This window comes from Anabas testudineus, chromosome 19, assembly GCF_900324465.2.
Source record: "Anabas testudineus chromosome 19, fAnaTes1.2, whole genome shotgun sequence".
In the NCBI taxonomy this organism is placed as follows: Eukaryota; Metazoa; Chordata; class Actinopteri; order Anabantiformes; family Anabantidae; genus Anabas; species Anabas testudineus.
The window spans coordinates 3,855,437-3,872,270 of NC_046628.1; the positions used below are offsets into that span (position 1 = coordinate 3,855,437).

General features: G+C 42.5%; 2 protein-coding genes across 2 annotated transcripts; one reads left to right on the forward strand and one right to left on the reverse strand.

Moving 5' to 3' along the window:
- The first annotated feature begins 7,512 nt into the window (after nt 1-7,512).
- On the forward strand, nt 7,513-10,973 carry LOC113156606 (zinc transporter ZIP11-like). Its single transcript, XM_026351841.1, has 6 exons — nt 7,513-7,545; nt 7,858-7,933; nt 8,088-8,277; nt 9,608-9,706; nt 9,809-9,967; nt 10,072-10,973. Exons 1-6 carry the CDS (start codon nt 7,513-7,515, stop codon nt 10,148-10,150), a joined length of 636 nt encoding a protein of 211 aa, XP_026207626.1. The 3' UTR covers nt 10,151-10,973.
- Nucleotides 10,974-14,302: 3,329 nt separating this feature from the next.
- On the reverse strand, nt 14,303-16,562 carry LOC113156548 (midasin-like). The gene is made up of 2 exons (XM_026351765.1): nt 16,239-16,562; nt 14,303-15,259 (listed from the first exon to the last, which is right to left on the reverse strand). Exons 1-2 carry the CDS (start codon nt 16,303-16,305, stop codon nt 14,439-14,441), a joined length of 888 nt encoding a protein of 295 aa, XP_026207550.1. The 5' UTR covers nt 16,306-16,562; the 3' UTR covers nt 14,303-14,438.
- Nucleotides 16,563-16,834: the final 272 nt, after the last annotated feature.

Sequence of the window (16,834 nt, forward strand, 5' to 3'; positions counted from 1 at the left end):
TTATGTACTTGGAAAAACTAAATATCACCTCTACTTACAGAACATTTGTCCCAACATGTCACACATCACAGCAGTAACTTTCAGCGGTTATTACTTACAAATACAAAGAACACTATCTGCCCCTGTTTTAGCATTATCCTGGTGAGAAGCTTTTGCAGCATGCCTATTACTTTTACCACCACTAATAACAAGTTGAATGTGCGGCATTGATGGAACGAAATAGAAGGAAACACAATTTCCTTCTTTATACTTTTGTTATGTAGCAGTATTAATTTAAATTACTGTATACTATATTGGAGTAGAGGTTTTTTTTTCTTATTGTTTTGATTTATTCTATACTGTCATCCTTCCAGCCCTTGCTCTCTCTGCTCTGCTGCACTCTACTGCACTTTGACTAGCACATCAGGTGGTCTTTTTTTTTTTTTAAATAAATAAAATGCCCCAAAATGCACTAATCAAGCAGAAATAATTGAAATTCTTAGACTGAATAGGAGGGTGATTTGCACTCAAACTCTAAACATTAAAGGGAATGTGTACAGATGGGACTGGTTAGGATGAGAGTGTGCAAAAAAAAAGATATGTGAACATTGATGTTACATTTCGATGACATCAGACCATTGGCTGTTCATCAGTGGATCGTTACATCTGTATTTGTTTATGTTATGTACATTGCACACAATACAACAACATAGTTCGTGTATCATCTCTCATCTCATCTTTTGCCATCATCCTCTGTGGAGTAAGTTGGAAATAGTGTTTTTTTTTTTCTCTACTGCATTCATTAGTGTGATTAAATGTGGAAATCCAGAATACATCATGAGCAGATCATTGAGCGACTGCAACTTAACAATTCTGCTCACAACCAAGTGTAATGCTCATAATTAATAAGGAAATGTAGTTTGAGTTGTTCGAAGATTTTCCTGCGCCAGACTTGATCGATTTCCATTTGTTCTGTGAGTAACAGCAACATTATTGTAATAGTGCGGAATGATTGTTTGCTCAAGGGAGTGTGGATAAAAAGTAAATTAGGGACATTTGTAGTGTGTAGGAGGAGAATAAATGATGGTGGCTTTGTGACCAGGGAGAACTCCACTAAATATAAAATTGAATCTGAAAGACCAGTTCACTGAAGCGTTCAACCATTTATTGGTCACTGCATATAAGTCAGCTCTCATGAGATATGATGTACATGCAAAATCTGCTCCTGTAAACAGCTGACATTGCATACACGTGCACACATAACGAAGCACACATTCCCACGCTTAGAGATCCACACATTAGTAGGTGGGAGATGCTGCATACCCACAGAGCTCTCCCGTGAGACCGTTAATGAAACAGACCTCCCACAGCCTCAGCTCCCAGGCAGCAAAACAAAATTCACTTAGCACATAACTCATTAAGTCGTGATTCCCAGCTACAACTGACCAAGTATCTCAGGTGTAGAACTCTATTCTTACAAGGAAGAGAAGTTTAAATTCCTCCCATTTGATCAGTATTTATGTATTTTGATCAGTTTATTATTAATTATTTAGTTTTTGTTTTTTTATTTAAATTACTACTTCATTATTTTTGCTTTTATTCCAGACTGGTTCTTGATAAAGACTTTTGTTGTCACTTGTACCATTGTATCTTCTGAAGATTTCACATGTAGAAATAGAAATCGAATAAAAAGGTAAAATACACACACACACACACATATATAAATCAACATGAACATTGTGATTACAAATCTAATAGTAGGCCTCTCCTCCAAGACGAGGGATAAAAAATAATTTAAACTGTGTAGCGCTTTAATAACGTGTACCGGTAACTATAGTTACACGCTCACCTACTCCATCCCAAAGTCATCATCTGGTATTATACATACTGCACATCTCCTGTTCTCATGACAACAATACACATGACATCTGTGATAAATACAGCAGTGTGTAAGTGTGGTTGCTGTCATATTGAAGTAGTTGACTCGCCCACAGCCTTTCTCAAACATGATATGTGTGCACACTACCTGGTCCTGTGCATCTGTCAGAAGCATGTCTTGCAGGCATATAGGGGCGTTATTGCTTCTCCCTGTGAGAGGTTTACAGGCCGACCTAAGGACCCACCAATCTCTCCACTCCACTTGTAGCATTGAGCTCTAGTTTAGTTTCTTTCGACTCCCTTTATGTCCTTTGTCCTTAATCACTACCCAGTCCTCACTTAGGCTGCACTCACTTGGGAATAGACAGACCTCAACACACTAGAGCAGCACAATAGCTTAACATTTCGTCATCCACCCTCAGAGGATGGATAACATAATGTTATTATCTCATCTGTACCATTGACATGGTGTTTAGTATGATTCAGGACTGTATATTGAATCTGGTGGTATCACAATATGTATCACGATGAACAGGTTATAATACAATATATTGCAATATATATAGAAATACTGCAATCAAGGATGTTGCAGAGAGAATCTTTGCATTGCCTAGCTAGCAGTGGGCATAGATGCTCATAAACTCTGTATGGCTGTTTAGCTAATTTTATTTTATAGTCATTTATTTTTAGCTCACAGACAGTCAGCGACAGTGGAGAGAAAGTGTTCTTGTCATTGTATACAGAGAAACAGGAGGTCCATCACAAAAGTGGATCCTGGTTGTATCATACAATGGAGAAGTATTAGGTGAAAATTGAATACCTCCAGCTTCAGGCTGCTATTCTGTCACGCTCTGCACATTTCACCCAAGTTCCAACATCCTACCATTCAGCCACTGATAGAAAATGTGTGAAAAATATAGACTCATCAGAGGTGTGGAGGACAGCCTTAATGCAGCAGTACAATGCAGAAATGGATGCATTTGAGAGGAGCCATAAGGATGTCAGTGTCAATACAAACTGATCTGCTAAGGGTGCACACTGAGGACGGCGTCTTCCAAATAGCACACACTGTGGATTTGCACCTTTGCCTTTATAAATATGCAAAATGGGTCACTTTTACCTGAGTGCACAAAATACAGGGATCAGAAAGTGTCCATCTCTTATAAAAGTAAACCATATGTTCATATTCACTCGATGCAAGAGAGGATGTGTGCATGTGTATGTGTTGTGTGCGTGTTATTCACCCAATGTGACCTGCCAACTCTGGATTCTTCACACCCAGGATGCAGTGAATGAGGCCAAACGTGACTTTTATGCTGTGGCTGACTTCCTGAATGTTATGAGTGATCTTTCCGTAAAGCGTGTCTTCCTGTAATGCTGAACTTTTGTTGCTGTAGCTCATCAAAGTGATTATTGGCCTCTCCAAGGGACAGCTTAAATTGCTCTGGATTGAATTTCCTCTTGCGTTTATGCTTTTCACCCAACTCTCCATGTCAGACACCAGTGGAAACTCACAAAGCTCTCGCGTAAATGCGACCGCCTCCACCACGTTGGCACTTCTAGTCGCGCAATTTTTCTTACTTGATTACCCTTCACCCACCAGTGAAACACGCAATTTTCAAGATTGCACACACAATTCAGTACTTCTTTGTAAATCAGGCTCTAAATCTCTATCTTGCAAATTTCCAGGGCAATGGCGAGAGAGCTAGAGTCTGTGTACCTTGAAATGTCTTCTTCACTACAGGTGATGGTTCCGTCAGGGACTCCGAAACAGGAAACCCTGACACTCACCATCTCGACAATTGGCTTTCTTGTCAGAGCCCTGGAAAGAGAAGATTTTTTGATTGACTTGCCCCAGAGTTGACCAGGAACAAAAGCTGTACACCATCTACCTCAACCTCCATCACTGAAGCCTCCTTTCGTTACAGTATTTAAGGCTGGAAACTGTTCACTGTCTCCTCATCATCCTGTGCCTACTGTTGTGACCACAGAGCATTGACCTGCATGTTATTATGTATGTATGTATGTGACCTAGGTTACCACAACTTTAAACTACTCAGTTGTTGTTCCTGTTTTCATTCACATCTATTGTATTCTCTGTTCTACCTCGGTTACCCTTACCCTCTCTTTGTGGGACTGAAGATTGTGGAGCTTGTATACACTTGTATTATCAACCATTTTTCTCTCTCTCTTTTCTTTAATAGCAAACAAATTTCTACAGGTCTGCTTGTCTTCATCAAAGACTCTGTGTACCACTGTATACTGTGTGCTTACGCAATAGCACACTCACTAGATATGATGATTGTCTGGTATCAAAATGCGGCATCCTCTATCCAGGTCATCAAGATCTGTCCTATTTTGATAAAGTGACCTGTTCTTTCCAACTTGTTGAGCAGTTTCCACATTTTTCTTGCACAACAAAATGTAGATTTGGTTGTGTTGTGGAGCATATTATTGGTTTAACCACTCATTTGTATTTTGAACCTCAGCTGAAATGGCAATACACCTTTAAAAGATAGTGGGTCTGTGGGTGTGTTTGTAGCTCACCAGCTAAATATGCACAGATCGTTTTAAAGCAAAGATAATAGGCCAATGCTGCCTCATTCGGTCAGTAAGCTAGCAGGTGAGAAATCCTAAAACATATGCGGGTAGTTGTTTTTCCAAACATACTCAACATAACATTAGTCTCTGTCATAATGGCTTCTTTCTATGTTGCGCAAAAGTAAAGGTTTACGAAGAGATTCCATTGGTCAGGGTTTGTTAGGCTCTAGTCTGCGCCCTTGTGGCTAAATCCTCCACATCTAAAACCTCCAAACATACACAAAAACGTATTTACCATCTACAGCATCAAACCCAAAATACTTCCACATACTTCTTTCCTCAAGTTTACTGATTAATTAGTCAAGGTGTTATTGAATTTTTTTAGTGTACCCTTAGTTTGACCACGAGGCAAACTAGACTGTACATTTCAAATTCAAACAGCTCATTAGAATAACAATTTATTCTACCACATTAGAATGAAAGTCCCAGTTTCAAATATAAAGTAACAAGAAAGGACTGTGCTATATCATGCATGTAAGGTTCTACCTGGAATATGTTATCCTTGCTTTTTTCATTAGTCAGGTCAAATCAATTTTATTTGTATAGTTGTTCATGGCCATAGCAAATTGACAGACATAAATGCACACAAGATTTTAATGAACAATAGAAGACCAAGGCAAACAAAACAAAAACAAATCAAAGCTAGACTGGAAATCACTACAAAAGGAGGTAGACAGCTCAAGTGCAACTAGAAGTAATCGATAAAAGCAAAATTAGATAATTAAGAAAAATGGCAACTTTGACATCAGCAGTAAAGCTAATTGATCAATATTAGAAAATGATGTCAAATCAAAATTAAATCGACTGATGTCAAAGGTCACACTGGGCTTTATGACCTGCACCACGACAGCTCTCTGAGTCCTTGGACCAGCGACCCCGGTGGCCTGTGGTGGGTAGCACGTGTCTTTATGGTAAACAATAGACCGTAAAGGAACGAGCTGCAGCTTTGGGACTGACCAAACAGTAATCCAGTCTGAAAGACATGAATGTCACTTTACTTATTAGTAACAAGTATGTTTATTTAAATATTTAATAACATTTTCCATATTTTCTTCCTTCTGAAGTAGAAATGACCTCTGTGGCTTCTTTGAAGTACTTCAAATAATCATGTACATCTGTAAAACATCCCTCCTCTTTCTCTCTTCTCTCTGTGATACCTCAATTTTGTCATTTAGCCTGATGAAAGAGGCTATTTTACAGAGGCTTTCCTTGAAATCATTAAGATTTTAAGAAACGACATCATGGCGTTGCAGATGCTGTGCCGAACACCAGACAACGAAACCCTCTCAGCTAATGTTTAATTCAAACATAATTATTATTTATAATTGAGGGTTTTTCAGTGAACATAAAGTTTCTGCTGGGTCCACGTCATTTCAGACAGTTCCACAGGACTGAGAAGTGTAATAAAGGGACCCACGGCGTAACTGGGGTGTGTTTCCTCATAATGACTCTACAGTATGTTGGGCTGGAACGGGCCAGTGGGAAGTTGATTAGAATCAGAGTGCGGTTTCACCAGAGGTAATGACTTTATCTCTGTCTGTAGAGAGTGGAAGAGATCAGTCATTCTTACATGAGGCTGTAAAATCACACATTTGAACCTCCCATCACTCCATCCCAGAGCCTACGGCTTTTACACAAGTAGCTCTTTGAGGCTGTTAAAGTGCTTTCAGACAGCGAGTGTCTGGTGTCACCATCACAGTTTCTACCTGTGTGCTTGTGGCGAGGAGGGATAGGAGGCAACAACAGCAATCAGGCGAATGCGAGCAGGTGCCACTCTGTGTACACATATCGCCAATCAGGCGGCTTCATTTGAAACTCCACCTGCACAAAGCCGTGGCGTCAACATCGTCTCTCAGCCCAGAGGGTCACACTGCCACAGACTTTGAACAACCAGCCAGATTAGCTTTTATGCAAATGCTTCCTTCTTATCTGTCGAGCTCACTGAATGAGCAACCAAACAGACACTCGGCACGGAAAAGTGCATCGTTAACATCTGTTTTGAAGCTGGAAAGCTCATTAGCTGGCCCTCAGCAAATCAAACGGCACCTTAACTTACCTGCAAAATGTCACTTTTGATCAGTGGCGACGCCAGCGTGCTCCTCGTTCCTTAATACCAGCAACAACACACTATCTGCCAAAGCTGTGTGTGTGTACTCTACTGCACAGGTTTGTTCTTTGCAGAGCTGCTGTCAGTCAGACATTTCTGTCTTACATCCTCCTAGGAACAATATTAACAGTGTGTTAAAAAGAAAAATGTGTTTGGAGCTACATGTGCTTCAGAGTTACATGTTTTTAGTGATTCAGTTCAGGTTCGCAGCGTCACTGTCTGTCGGTGGAGAGCAGTAAATGCAGCGTATGGAGTAAGGAGCTTTGAACATACTTTTAAACTGCACCAAACTTTGATTCTTCCTGGCTGCATGATGTCAGCTCCACAAAAATCCCAACCCGCTGCGTTTCTGACCAACAACACAAGTTCTGGTCTTAGCTGAGTGATAATTATCTCCCGAGGGGCTGTGGGCCCCAGTTAATCTATTCCCATTTGCTGGTGCCTCTCTGCTTTTAGGTGCCTGGCATCGTGTTGCTCACCGTCATGGCCAAAGCATCTTTCAGCCTCCACGTCCTCCCTGCTGAGACGGTCGGCGTTGCACTCCCTTGATTCTGATGCCGTCGCATTAAACCTCTTGCTTTGCACGTTTAAATTGCTGCGTTAAAGCAGTTGTACGTTCCAACATCTCCTCGTCTTAGGGGTGAACTCACTCGCAGCTGTGATGTTATGAGGTGTTCACTAACAAGCGATTGTTACATGAGTGAGAAAAGACACGGCGGCACGCTAATAAGACGGATCTGAATAAGTTGAAAGAGGTCAGGAAAGTGTTTGTTTCATTTGGAAGTCGTTTTAATTTTAGGATTTCATCAGCGAGGTCAGAGTCTGGTGACTAAGCCACTCGACGAGCTCGGCTCCTTGATGTTAGCTCTCATCTTGTTTTTGCTTTGGGGGGAAAAAATGAGGATATTAACATGTTTTAGCATCGTGATAGCTGAGCTGTAAACGGCATGACGGGTCGTGACTGCTCGTCAGCGTTTGAAGTAGGCGCAGTGTCGTTTTTTCTTTTTGTTTGCAGCCTGTAGATCTGAGTGCACGTGCACACACACACACACACACACACACACAGGCTTCTTGTGGATACTCTGTGAGCTTTTCACTTTAACTTTGAGCGGTGTACACTTTAAGTATGCATGACAGGCATAACCAACAAGACAAATGGAAGATCAGAGGAGAGGGATGCTGCTCAAAGCATGCAAAGAGGGAAGAGCTAAATAAGCAGAAGTGCAACATTAGAATCGTCATAGACGCTTTTAGACTTCCTACCACCATCTCATATTTACCCTCTGCTACAGGCCCCCCGCACGCCTGTAGTTATAGGGGATAAAGCCTCAGCAGCAGATTTTATCAGAAGAAAGCCAGATATAGAAGGTACGAGTCCAGAACACGCTGGAGATCCCCACAGACTGGTGCTGCAAGTAGAAGTAGTAGAAGTAGTTCTGTCTGAGAGAACAGACCCAAACTCTCTGCACCACAAAAAACAAACCTCTGTCTATTCTAGGCACGTGCACTAGTTGCTGATGGGTTTTTTTATTTAGTTATTTTTCCAGTCGTTCTCGAGCCCCCGTGATTCACTTATTCTCCTGTTTTGTTTCAAATAAATCAGAGCCTGGAAGTCATTTGTCACTTTGTGTGTCATCTGCAGAGGGTTTGGCTGTTGGAGTTGGATTCGGAGCCATTGGAAAGACTTCATCTGCTACGTTTGAAAGCGCCAGGTAAGACCGATATCCAGGCAAACACACTTACTGTGCATACAGCACGTACAGTATGTTAATTTATCCAAAATATCACCTCCTCACGCCAGCAAGTGAGAAATGAAGCCACTATCTGGCAGCAGACATTTTGATTTCCACTGAGGGACGTGTGTTTAACAGGCCTGTAGCTGGAACTGAAGAATGGTGATTTATAGGTATTTTAGGTTAATTTGTTGTGTTAATGTTTAGTTAGAAAGTTGAGATGGTTGGTTTTATGTTAAGATTTAATGTGGTTTCCATTTTGTCTAAGTTTGGTATGTCTGCATGAAGGAGGAAGACTAATGGACTTCAGCTGAAGTCTTACACACTGCTGACACCTAGTGGTCACAGTGCAGGTGCACGTTCATCAAGTTGTTGAGCTATTTGGAACTATACTAATATATTTGTTTAATCGGTAAAGCCTCATTATGTTTTGGCTCATTGGTGAAACGTAACCCATCCATCAGTAAAGAGGCCCGGTGGTATATTGATTCAATAAGGTCATAATAACAACCGTAGGCTGCTGTATCCCTCGTACGGTGCATTTCTTTCGTTTGCTGAAAATGGATCTGATGTGGATTCATACTGACCTTTCTACACTGTGTCCAATAACAGCTGGAGAAATCAAGTTGATTGATTCATCGGTTATTGTTAGGATATTATATTTGTATTTTGCTTTCTGTGCACTGGTGATGCACATGTTTAGATATTTATACTCAGTATCCAGATGCAATTCAGTACTTGATCAAATGAGCACAACAGTAACAGAAAGCTGTGAAGAGCTCCTACAGCTCACATACATCCACAGCAATGTGCAGTGACTTCTGCAAGTACTGTTGTGGTTTCTGGTTTAGTTTAGTAGAAAGTTTTTGGATTGTCAGAGAATCAATCCTCGCCCTTAGTGAATGTTACAAAAACAAACAGAAAAAACGCTGAGGTCTCAGCCAGCGTGTGTGGCCACAGAAACGGTTTAATTGTGGTCTAGAAGACGCTGTGTAAACTGACATCTAGTGATGACATCATGAAACTGCAGCGAGACTTCCAGAGCAGGAGATCGCTGACTGGGAGTTTGTAGCAAAAAGCTTTGTGCTGATGCCAGAAGTAGCCTTAGACTTAAACATCAGCACTTTAACACTTTCCAGAGCTGCTGTCGTGGCTGAAGAGTCGTCTTCTTGTGTCTGTGTCTTGTGTCTTCTCTGGGTCTCTGGCTTCAGAGACAGGCTGGTAGACGTCCAGAGTCAACACCAGGCCAGTTGCTACTGAGTAAATTCAAGAGGAGTGGTCCGACTGTTGATTTTGTGTGTTCCCTCAGAAATTTGGCCGTCGGTATTGGCATCCAGAACTTCCCAGAAGGCCTGGCAGTGAGCCTGCCGCTCCGGGGTTCAGGAGTCTCAACATGGACGGCCTTCTGGTAGGAAAAGACACGCGTCTGTGTTTAAACACTGCGTCAGCATTAACATACAGCAGGAGGAATGCTGCTGATCTAACCTGCAGGTCACCGTTTGCTCCTCAGGTACGGCCAGCTGAGCGGGATGGTGGAGCCTCTTGCTGGGTTGCTGGGTGCCGTCGCTGTGGTTCTGGCAGAACCCTTGTTGCCATATGCATTGGCATTTGCTGCCGGGGCGATGGTCTACGTGGTGGTAGATGACATCATACCTGAAGCTCAAGTCAGGTAAGCGTGGAGGAGGGCTGAAGAACATCAACGTGTGTTCTCACTCCATCAGCATCTTTTCACTTTCCTCTGCCTCTTTGTTCCCTTCATGTTGCCGTCGCCAGTGGAAACGGGAAGCTGGCGTCCTGGACCTCCATCCTGGGCTTTGTAGTGATGATGTCACTGGATGTGGGCCTGGGTTGATACTTCTCGAGCAGCTTGGCACCATTTCAACAGAAGCCTCAGTGACCGTGACGTCATGGTGACCTGGCTTTTTAAAACTGGGACCACATGAAGTGTTTTATTGAAACACTGTTTATCAGTTTTGTTTGAATTGTTGCTACTTGAAATTCGTTAATCTGAAACATATCTATTTTGTAACGCGTATTGTAGGGATGACTGTGCTTCCTGGTACTCATACATTTCCTCAGTGCAGCTCACACTCTGCTCTAATGCCAGCTACTGTACTGTATCTCATGTAGGAATGAACTTATGAGTCCTGATTACAGAGCTCGAGAATGTTTTTTGAGTTCTTTTATTTTTTCAGCAACACTTTTTAAAACACCAATAATCAGATATGAAAGTTGAATTAATCTTTTCTTTGTTGTTTGTTTTGTTTTTCATGATGCTGATACTTGAAGTCTGGTGTTTGATTTAACATGGTGGGCTGTGTGGGATCCCCCAACAGATGATTCAGCAAAGCACTATGTGGTTGTGTTGGACTCAGATGAAATTCTAAATGGATCATTCTGGGGGTTTGTTTACTTTCTCAATTTATTCAAACAGCGTATTTAACACTGTTGCGTCCTGGGATGAATCACATGTTGTGGCTTATGTCTTAATTGTTTAAATTAAATACCGACTTTAATGCTGAATTCTATGTGAAGTATTTAAAGAATTAAACCACCAAGTGATTTTTATTTTTTCTTCACCTTATGTTTAAAGCACTCAGTGTGTGTTGTGCCATCTGCCTTTTTGGATGGATATAAGAATATTCTGTGATCTTAAAGTAAAGTCTGCATTCAGAGCTGGCATCAGAAATCCTTTTCAGTAAACACCAGGAGACAGTGGAGAGGAAAATCTAACCAGTCTGTGTCTCAGTCAGTGAAGAAGTGTTTTATTGCCTTATTCCACATTCATGCTGCCATCACCACAACTATTCAAGAACTAGTCTCATTTCACACATAAAACAAATGTAAACATGGAGAATAGACTTGTCTTCAACACTGATGTTGCCTGTTTGTCTTTAAAGCAGCTCGAGTCTCGGCACAAAGTAGAACTGTATGTGGGGCAGTGATTTACAGTAACAACAGGAATCTGACACAGAGCTGCATAAAGAGCACTTTGAATGGTGCTTTAACTTTTCTACTTTTATTTCAGTAACATTTACTTAGAATAGAGTGATGAAGTTTAAAAAATGCTTCTTAACAGGGACGAACTTAACATCCTGATCAGTACTGTATCACTGTTTTAACCCCACTGTCTTATATTATTATATTATTATTATTATTATTATTATTATTATTATTATATTATTATTATTATTAGTAGTATATTATATTATTATTATATTATATTATTATTATTATTATTATTATTATTATTATTATTATTATTATTATTATTATATTATATTATATTATTATTATTATTATTATTATATTATATTATATTATATTATATTATATTATATTATATTACTTATTATAGGAAAAAGTTCCCCTTGTAACACGACTGTGGGTAAAATCAAAGTCAGAACAGGACTTAAAGAACAGTTCAGTGTTTTATTGAAGCTTGTGTCATATTTCTGCTTCATCTATCAAACTGAACTGCTGCTTTCTCTTGTTCACTGTCAAATGGTGACTTTCCATTGTGTGAGTGTGAGGAGCTTCCCAACCCCACCAACACAGAGGAATCATGAACAACATCCTCGGTGCGGGTAGGATCGGGACGGTCCTCGTCCTCCGTACTGGAGGCTGAAGGCAGTGGAGCGGTGGAGGGTGGGCTTCAGTGAACTGCTTCAGTGCTAGAAGAAATAGCAGCAGATGTACTGTTAACATACGTGTACGTGTTGTTAGCTTCAGTTTATCACCATTGTACTGAGAGAATTACTCACTGAGGCACACAGGGGACCACTCCTCTCCAGCTGACCCTATGGTCATCCATCCTTCTGGTCAGCCTCTGTCGTCAAGGAAACTCTGGACATCGGGTCTCGGTCTTCCACGTAGCTTCTTGGAGGTCGCTGTAGTGTATATACTGGAATCCTGCTGGCTGCACTGAATCAGGGGACGTCTGGTGGGTTTCGTCTTCTGCATGGAGCTGCACCTCTTGGACTGCAGGACCTGGGTCTGGTTCAACAAGCAAAAAAAAAACAACAGTGAGAAGAAATATTCAAAGTAACTCAGAGACATGCAGAACATTTAGTCATTCACTTAGCTTTGCATGAGATTGTGATCTGCACCTTGAGGAAGAAAAAGGCACAGAAGTAAAACACAGTCAGTCAAATGAATCCTGGGCTGTATTGAATAAGTGAAATGAAAACTTACAGGAGATATGATCATGTTGAAAATCACAACAAACTTACCTGTGATGGAGACACGCTCAAAAAACAAAGTAGGATTCACAGTCTTTGAATTCTTAACAGCTTTAAACATGAGATTGTACATGAAATGAACAGACTGTTGTACTGTGACTTACTACACAGTACAATTACATTACTTTCCATGTCAGTCTGACATACATGAAGTGACGTTCATACTTACCTGTTCACCCATAGTCCAGAGTTTCCTCCATTAACTGCAGCAGTTTCTATTCAGGAGTTCTAATCCCTGCTTCCTTCCATCCACATGATCCTCACTTAACCCAGATCTACCTGAAGCAGTAGAGGTAAGATGTGATGTCAGTGGAATCAGCAGCCAGGAGAGGATCCTGCTGTCCCTCATAGAGAACATGGTAAATGGCTGCATTGAAGTGGAGCTCTGATCCAACGTGTGTTGAACTTTCCTGGTATTCATCATTCATCCATTCACAGAGCGATGACAGCGAGCTACCACACGAGGTGCTGGCCTGACAATCAGGAGCAATTTGGGGTTCAGTGTCTTGCCCAAGGACACTTGCCCCCCCTCAGCCACCCTGATCCATAACCACCATGCAGGAGTCCTCTCTATCCTTGAACACATCAAACTCCTCTGGTCCATTGTGATTATACTGAATGATTCTTCAGCCACCAGATATTAATTTACCAAGGTCCAAGACGCTACCTACAGCAAATCCAACCCCACCAGACACAAAAACAACCTGTGGCATCACCAGCCCCTCCAGAAACAAAAACAACCTGTGGCATCACCAGCCCCTCCAGAAACAAAAACAACCTGTGGCATCACCAGCACCTCCAGAAACAAAGACAACCTGTGGCATCAGCAGCTCCTCCAGAAACAAAAACAACCTGTGGCATCAGCAGCTCCTCCAGAAACAAAGACAACCTGTGGCATCAGCAGCTCCTCCAGAAACAAAGACAACCTGTGGCATCAGCAGCTCCTCCAGAAACAAAAACAACCTGTGGCATCAGCAGCTCCTCCAGATACAAAGACAACCTGTGGCATCAGCAGCTCCTCCAGATACAAAGACAACCTGTGGCATCAGTAGCTCCTCCAGAAACAAAGACAACCTGTGGCATCAGCAGCTCCTCCAGAAACAAAGACAACCTGTGGCATCAGCAGCTCCTCCAGAAACAAAGACAACCTGTGGCATCAGTAGCTCCTCCAGAAACAAAGACAACCTGTGGCATCACCAGCCCCTCCAGAAACAAAGACAACCTGTGGCATCACCAGCCCCTCCAGAAACAAAAACAAGGTGCGGCATCACCAGCTCCTCCAGAAACAAAGACAACCAGTGGCATCACCAGCTCCTCCAGAAACAAAGACAACCTGTAGCATCACCAGCTCCTCCAGAAACAAAGACAACCTGTGGCATCACCAGCCCCTCCAGAAACAAAGACAACCTGTGGCATCACCAGCCCCTCCAGAAACAAAAACAAGGTGCGGCATCACCAGCTCCTCCAGAAACAAAGACAACCAGTGGCATCACCAGCTCCTCCAGAAACAAAGACAACCTGTAGCATCAGCAGCTCCTCCAGAAACAAAGACAACCTGTGGCATCAGCAGCTTCTCCCGACACAAAAAAAACCTGTGGCATCACCAGCCCCTCCAGAAACAAAAACAACCTGTGGCATCAGCAGCTCCTCCAGAAACAAAAACAACCTGTGGCATCACCAGCCCCTCCAGAAACAAAGACAACCTGTGGCATCAGCAGCTCCTCCAGAAACAAAGACAACCTGTGGCATCAGCAGCTCCTCCAGAAACAAAGACAACCTGTGGCATCAGCAGCTCCTCCAGAAACAAAGACAACCTGTGGCATCAGCAGCTTCTCCCGAAACAAAAACAACCTGTGGCATCAGCAGCTCCTCCAGAAACAAGCTTCCAAGGTGAACGTCCTAATCGGAGTCGCTGTCGTCAGTCCACCGTAGAAAAGGACCCAGCCAGAGTCTCCTGAAGGTGTGGGATCCACCGACTGAGGTTGAAGGCGCTGACTCCTCGTGGTTCGCTTCTCGGCTCCCGCTGGTCGAGCGTCCGAGGCCCGAAGTCGATGGCGCTGACTCGTCCAAGCCTCCATCAAGATTCCACCGATGCCTCTTGGCACTTACCTGCTCCGTGTCGCTCTCTTCCCTGCTCCTCTTGGTGGCAGAGCTGAGGCCCGATGTTGAAGGAGCAGAATCCTCAAACCTCTGAGGGACTGGTGGTTCGGATCGACGGGGACCAGCAAGAGACCGCCTCTGTGGTCCATCTTCAGGTCGTTCCTCAGGAATCGGGTGTCGAGGACATGCACAAGGAACGGGAGGATCCACTCGTCGACAGCCGTGCCAGAAGTCTTCTGATGGCATCTGCTGGTCAAGAGGAGAGCGAGGCCTGATGACGTCGTCGTCCCCATCCCCGTCATAACCGGAATTCTCCTCCACGTCCCTATCTTCTTCCTCCACCTCCTCCTCGCTGTCCATGTCTTCATCATCAGTCATGGTGTCATAACCGGAATCTTCACTGGTCCAGTCATCCTCCTCGCTGTCGGTGTCCTCATCATCTGCCACATCATCGTCAGACATCGGACGAACACCCAAGAACTCACCTACCTCCATCTCCTCCTCATCCGATGAGACGTTGATGGGGAGATCTTCAGCGACGTCCACAATCCTGACGACTTCAGGGAGTCCATCTCCAGCAGGACGGTCCACCACGTAGTTCCCGCGCGGAGAGGAGCCACCTGAGGGGGAAACAACACAATATATACAATACATAGTTTGACATGTTAAGAATTTCTTAATTATTAAACATCAACTATTTGGAACAGAGTAACGTAGCATTGAAGCAGCACACAAGCAGTCAAATGTCAAAGTGCACTGACATGAGACTCCTTCAAAATAAGTGTCTCTGTCACTGGGTCACTTGGGATTGTTAACTGATGGTCCCATGTAACATTTGGAAAAGCCAACATGGTTTTCAGTAAATCTATACATTAGAGTCAACTACAAGACCTCCATTTACAATTCATTGTAAATCAAGGGAACGACTTTCAGAGGAAAATGTGATACAACACGTTCAAACTCATAACTCTGTATTTACAGACACAAACGATGCAAAACAGAAAAACTCTTAACATTGCGCTAAACCGCGCTCAACGAACAACATAACTCGATCACTTACAGCTCTAAACACAGTAAACTAACAGATCTTTAGTCTCAGGATACATTTGATGTCATTTCAGTTCAAGCTTCAACCACTAAACTGTTTCCAGCAGGTGTCCGACTGGAAAGCCTGTGTGCGTCCTGACGTCACGACGTTCGCGCCTGAAGCTGCCATCGTCTCCATGGTGACGGCAGTTACTGATTTTTAGCATTTTCTAATTTTTGGCCCGGGCGCCATCTTTTTCCACTAAACATTCATTCACATTTTGGACATTTCGACGCCCTCAAACCAAAATAGCAGTGTTTTCAAACCAATACACTATTGTTCAGACATTCCCCAACTTTCCCGGGAAATTTAGCCCATTCCCAGTAAAAAATCATCAATTTACACCAAGAAATCGTCGAATAAAAGCAGTTTTCAATAAATCTGTGTTTAACCAACAGGAAATGAACGTGATGTCAACAAGTTCCATTAGTTTTAGATGTTGACAGAGCTTCCAATAGTTTTAGGAAGAGAAACTATTGCATTTCTACTAATAAAAGTCGATTTCTTCTTACCTCCACCGTCGAGGTCGAGCCCGAGCAGCAGCTGCTCCCGGCTGAGCAGAGGCCTGCTGAAAACCATCCTGGACCAGTTGGGTTTTCTCACTAGCTCAGTGAAGAAGTCCAAGTGTGTTTGTTTTGTAGCAGTAAGATCAGTAAGATGATCAGTAGATGGCTTTTATTCCAGTAGCTTTGATTCTCCAAGTGTTCGCTTTCCAGATGATCGCTTCCTCAGAGAGACTTTGCAAAAGGTCAACTCAGGTCAGTGTCCAAGTGCAAAGAGAGAGGTCACCAAGGTCTGCACACCTGACGTCACCTCGGTTGGCTCGTCGTTCTGTTTCCATGGTATTTACGCACACGCACGCACGGACGTGCGTTATTTCTTTGTATTAATGTATTATTTTTATTTTATTTTATGCATTTAATCATTTCACTTTTCTCACGACCAAGATGCTTTTCTTGATCCACTATGCTCATTATTTTCACCAGGTCCAGACGGTCACTCTGATCACTAAATATAATAATAATAATAATAATAATAACAATAATAATAATAATAATAATAATAATAATAATGTTCCTTTATCCCTCGACATCTATTTCGTCTCCAC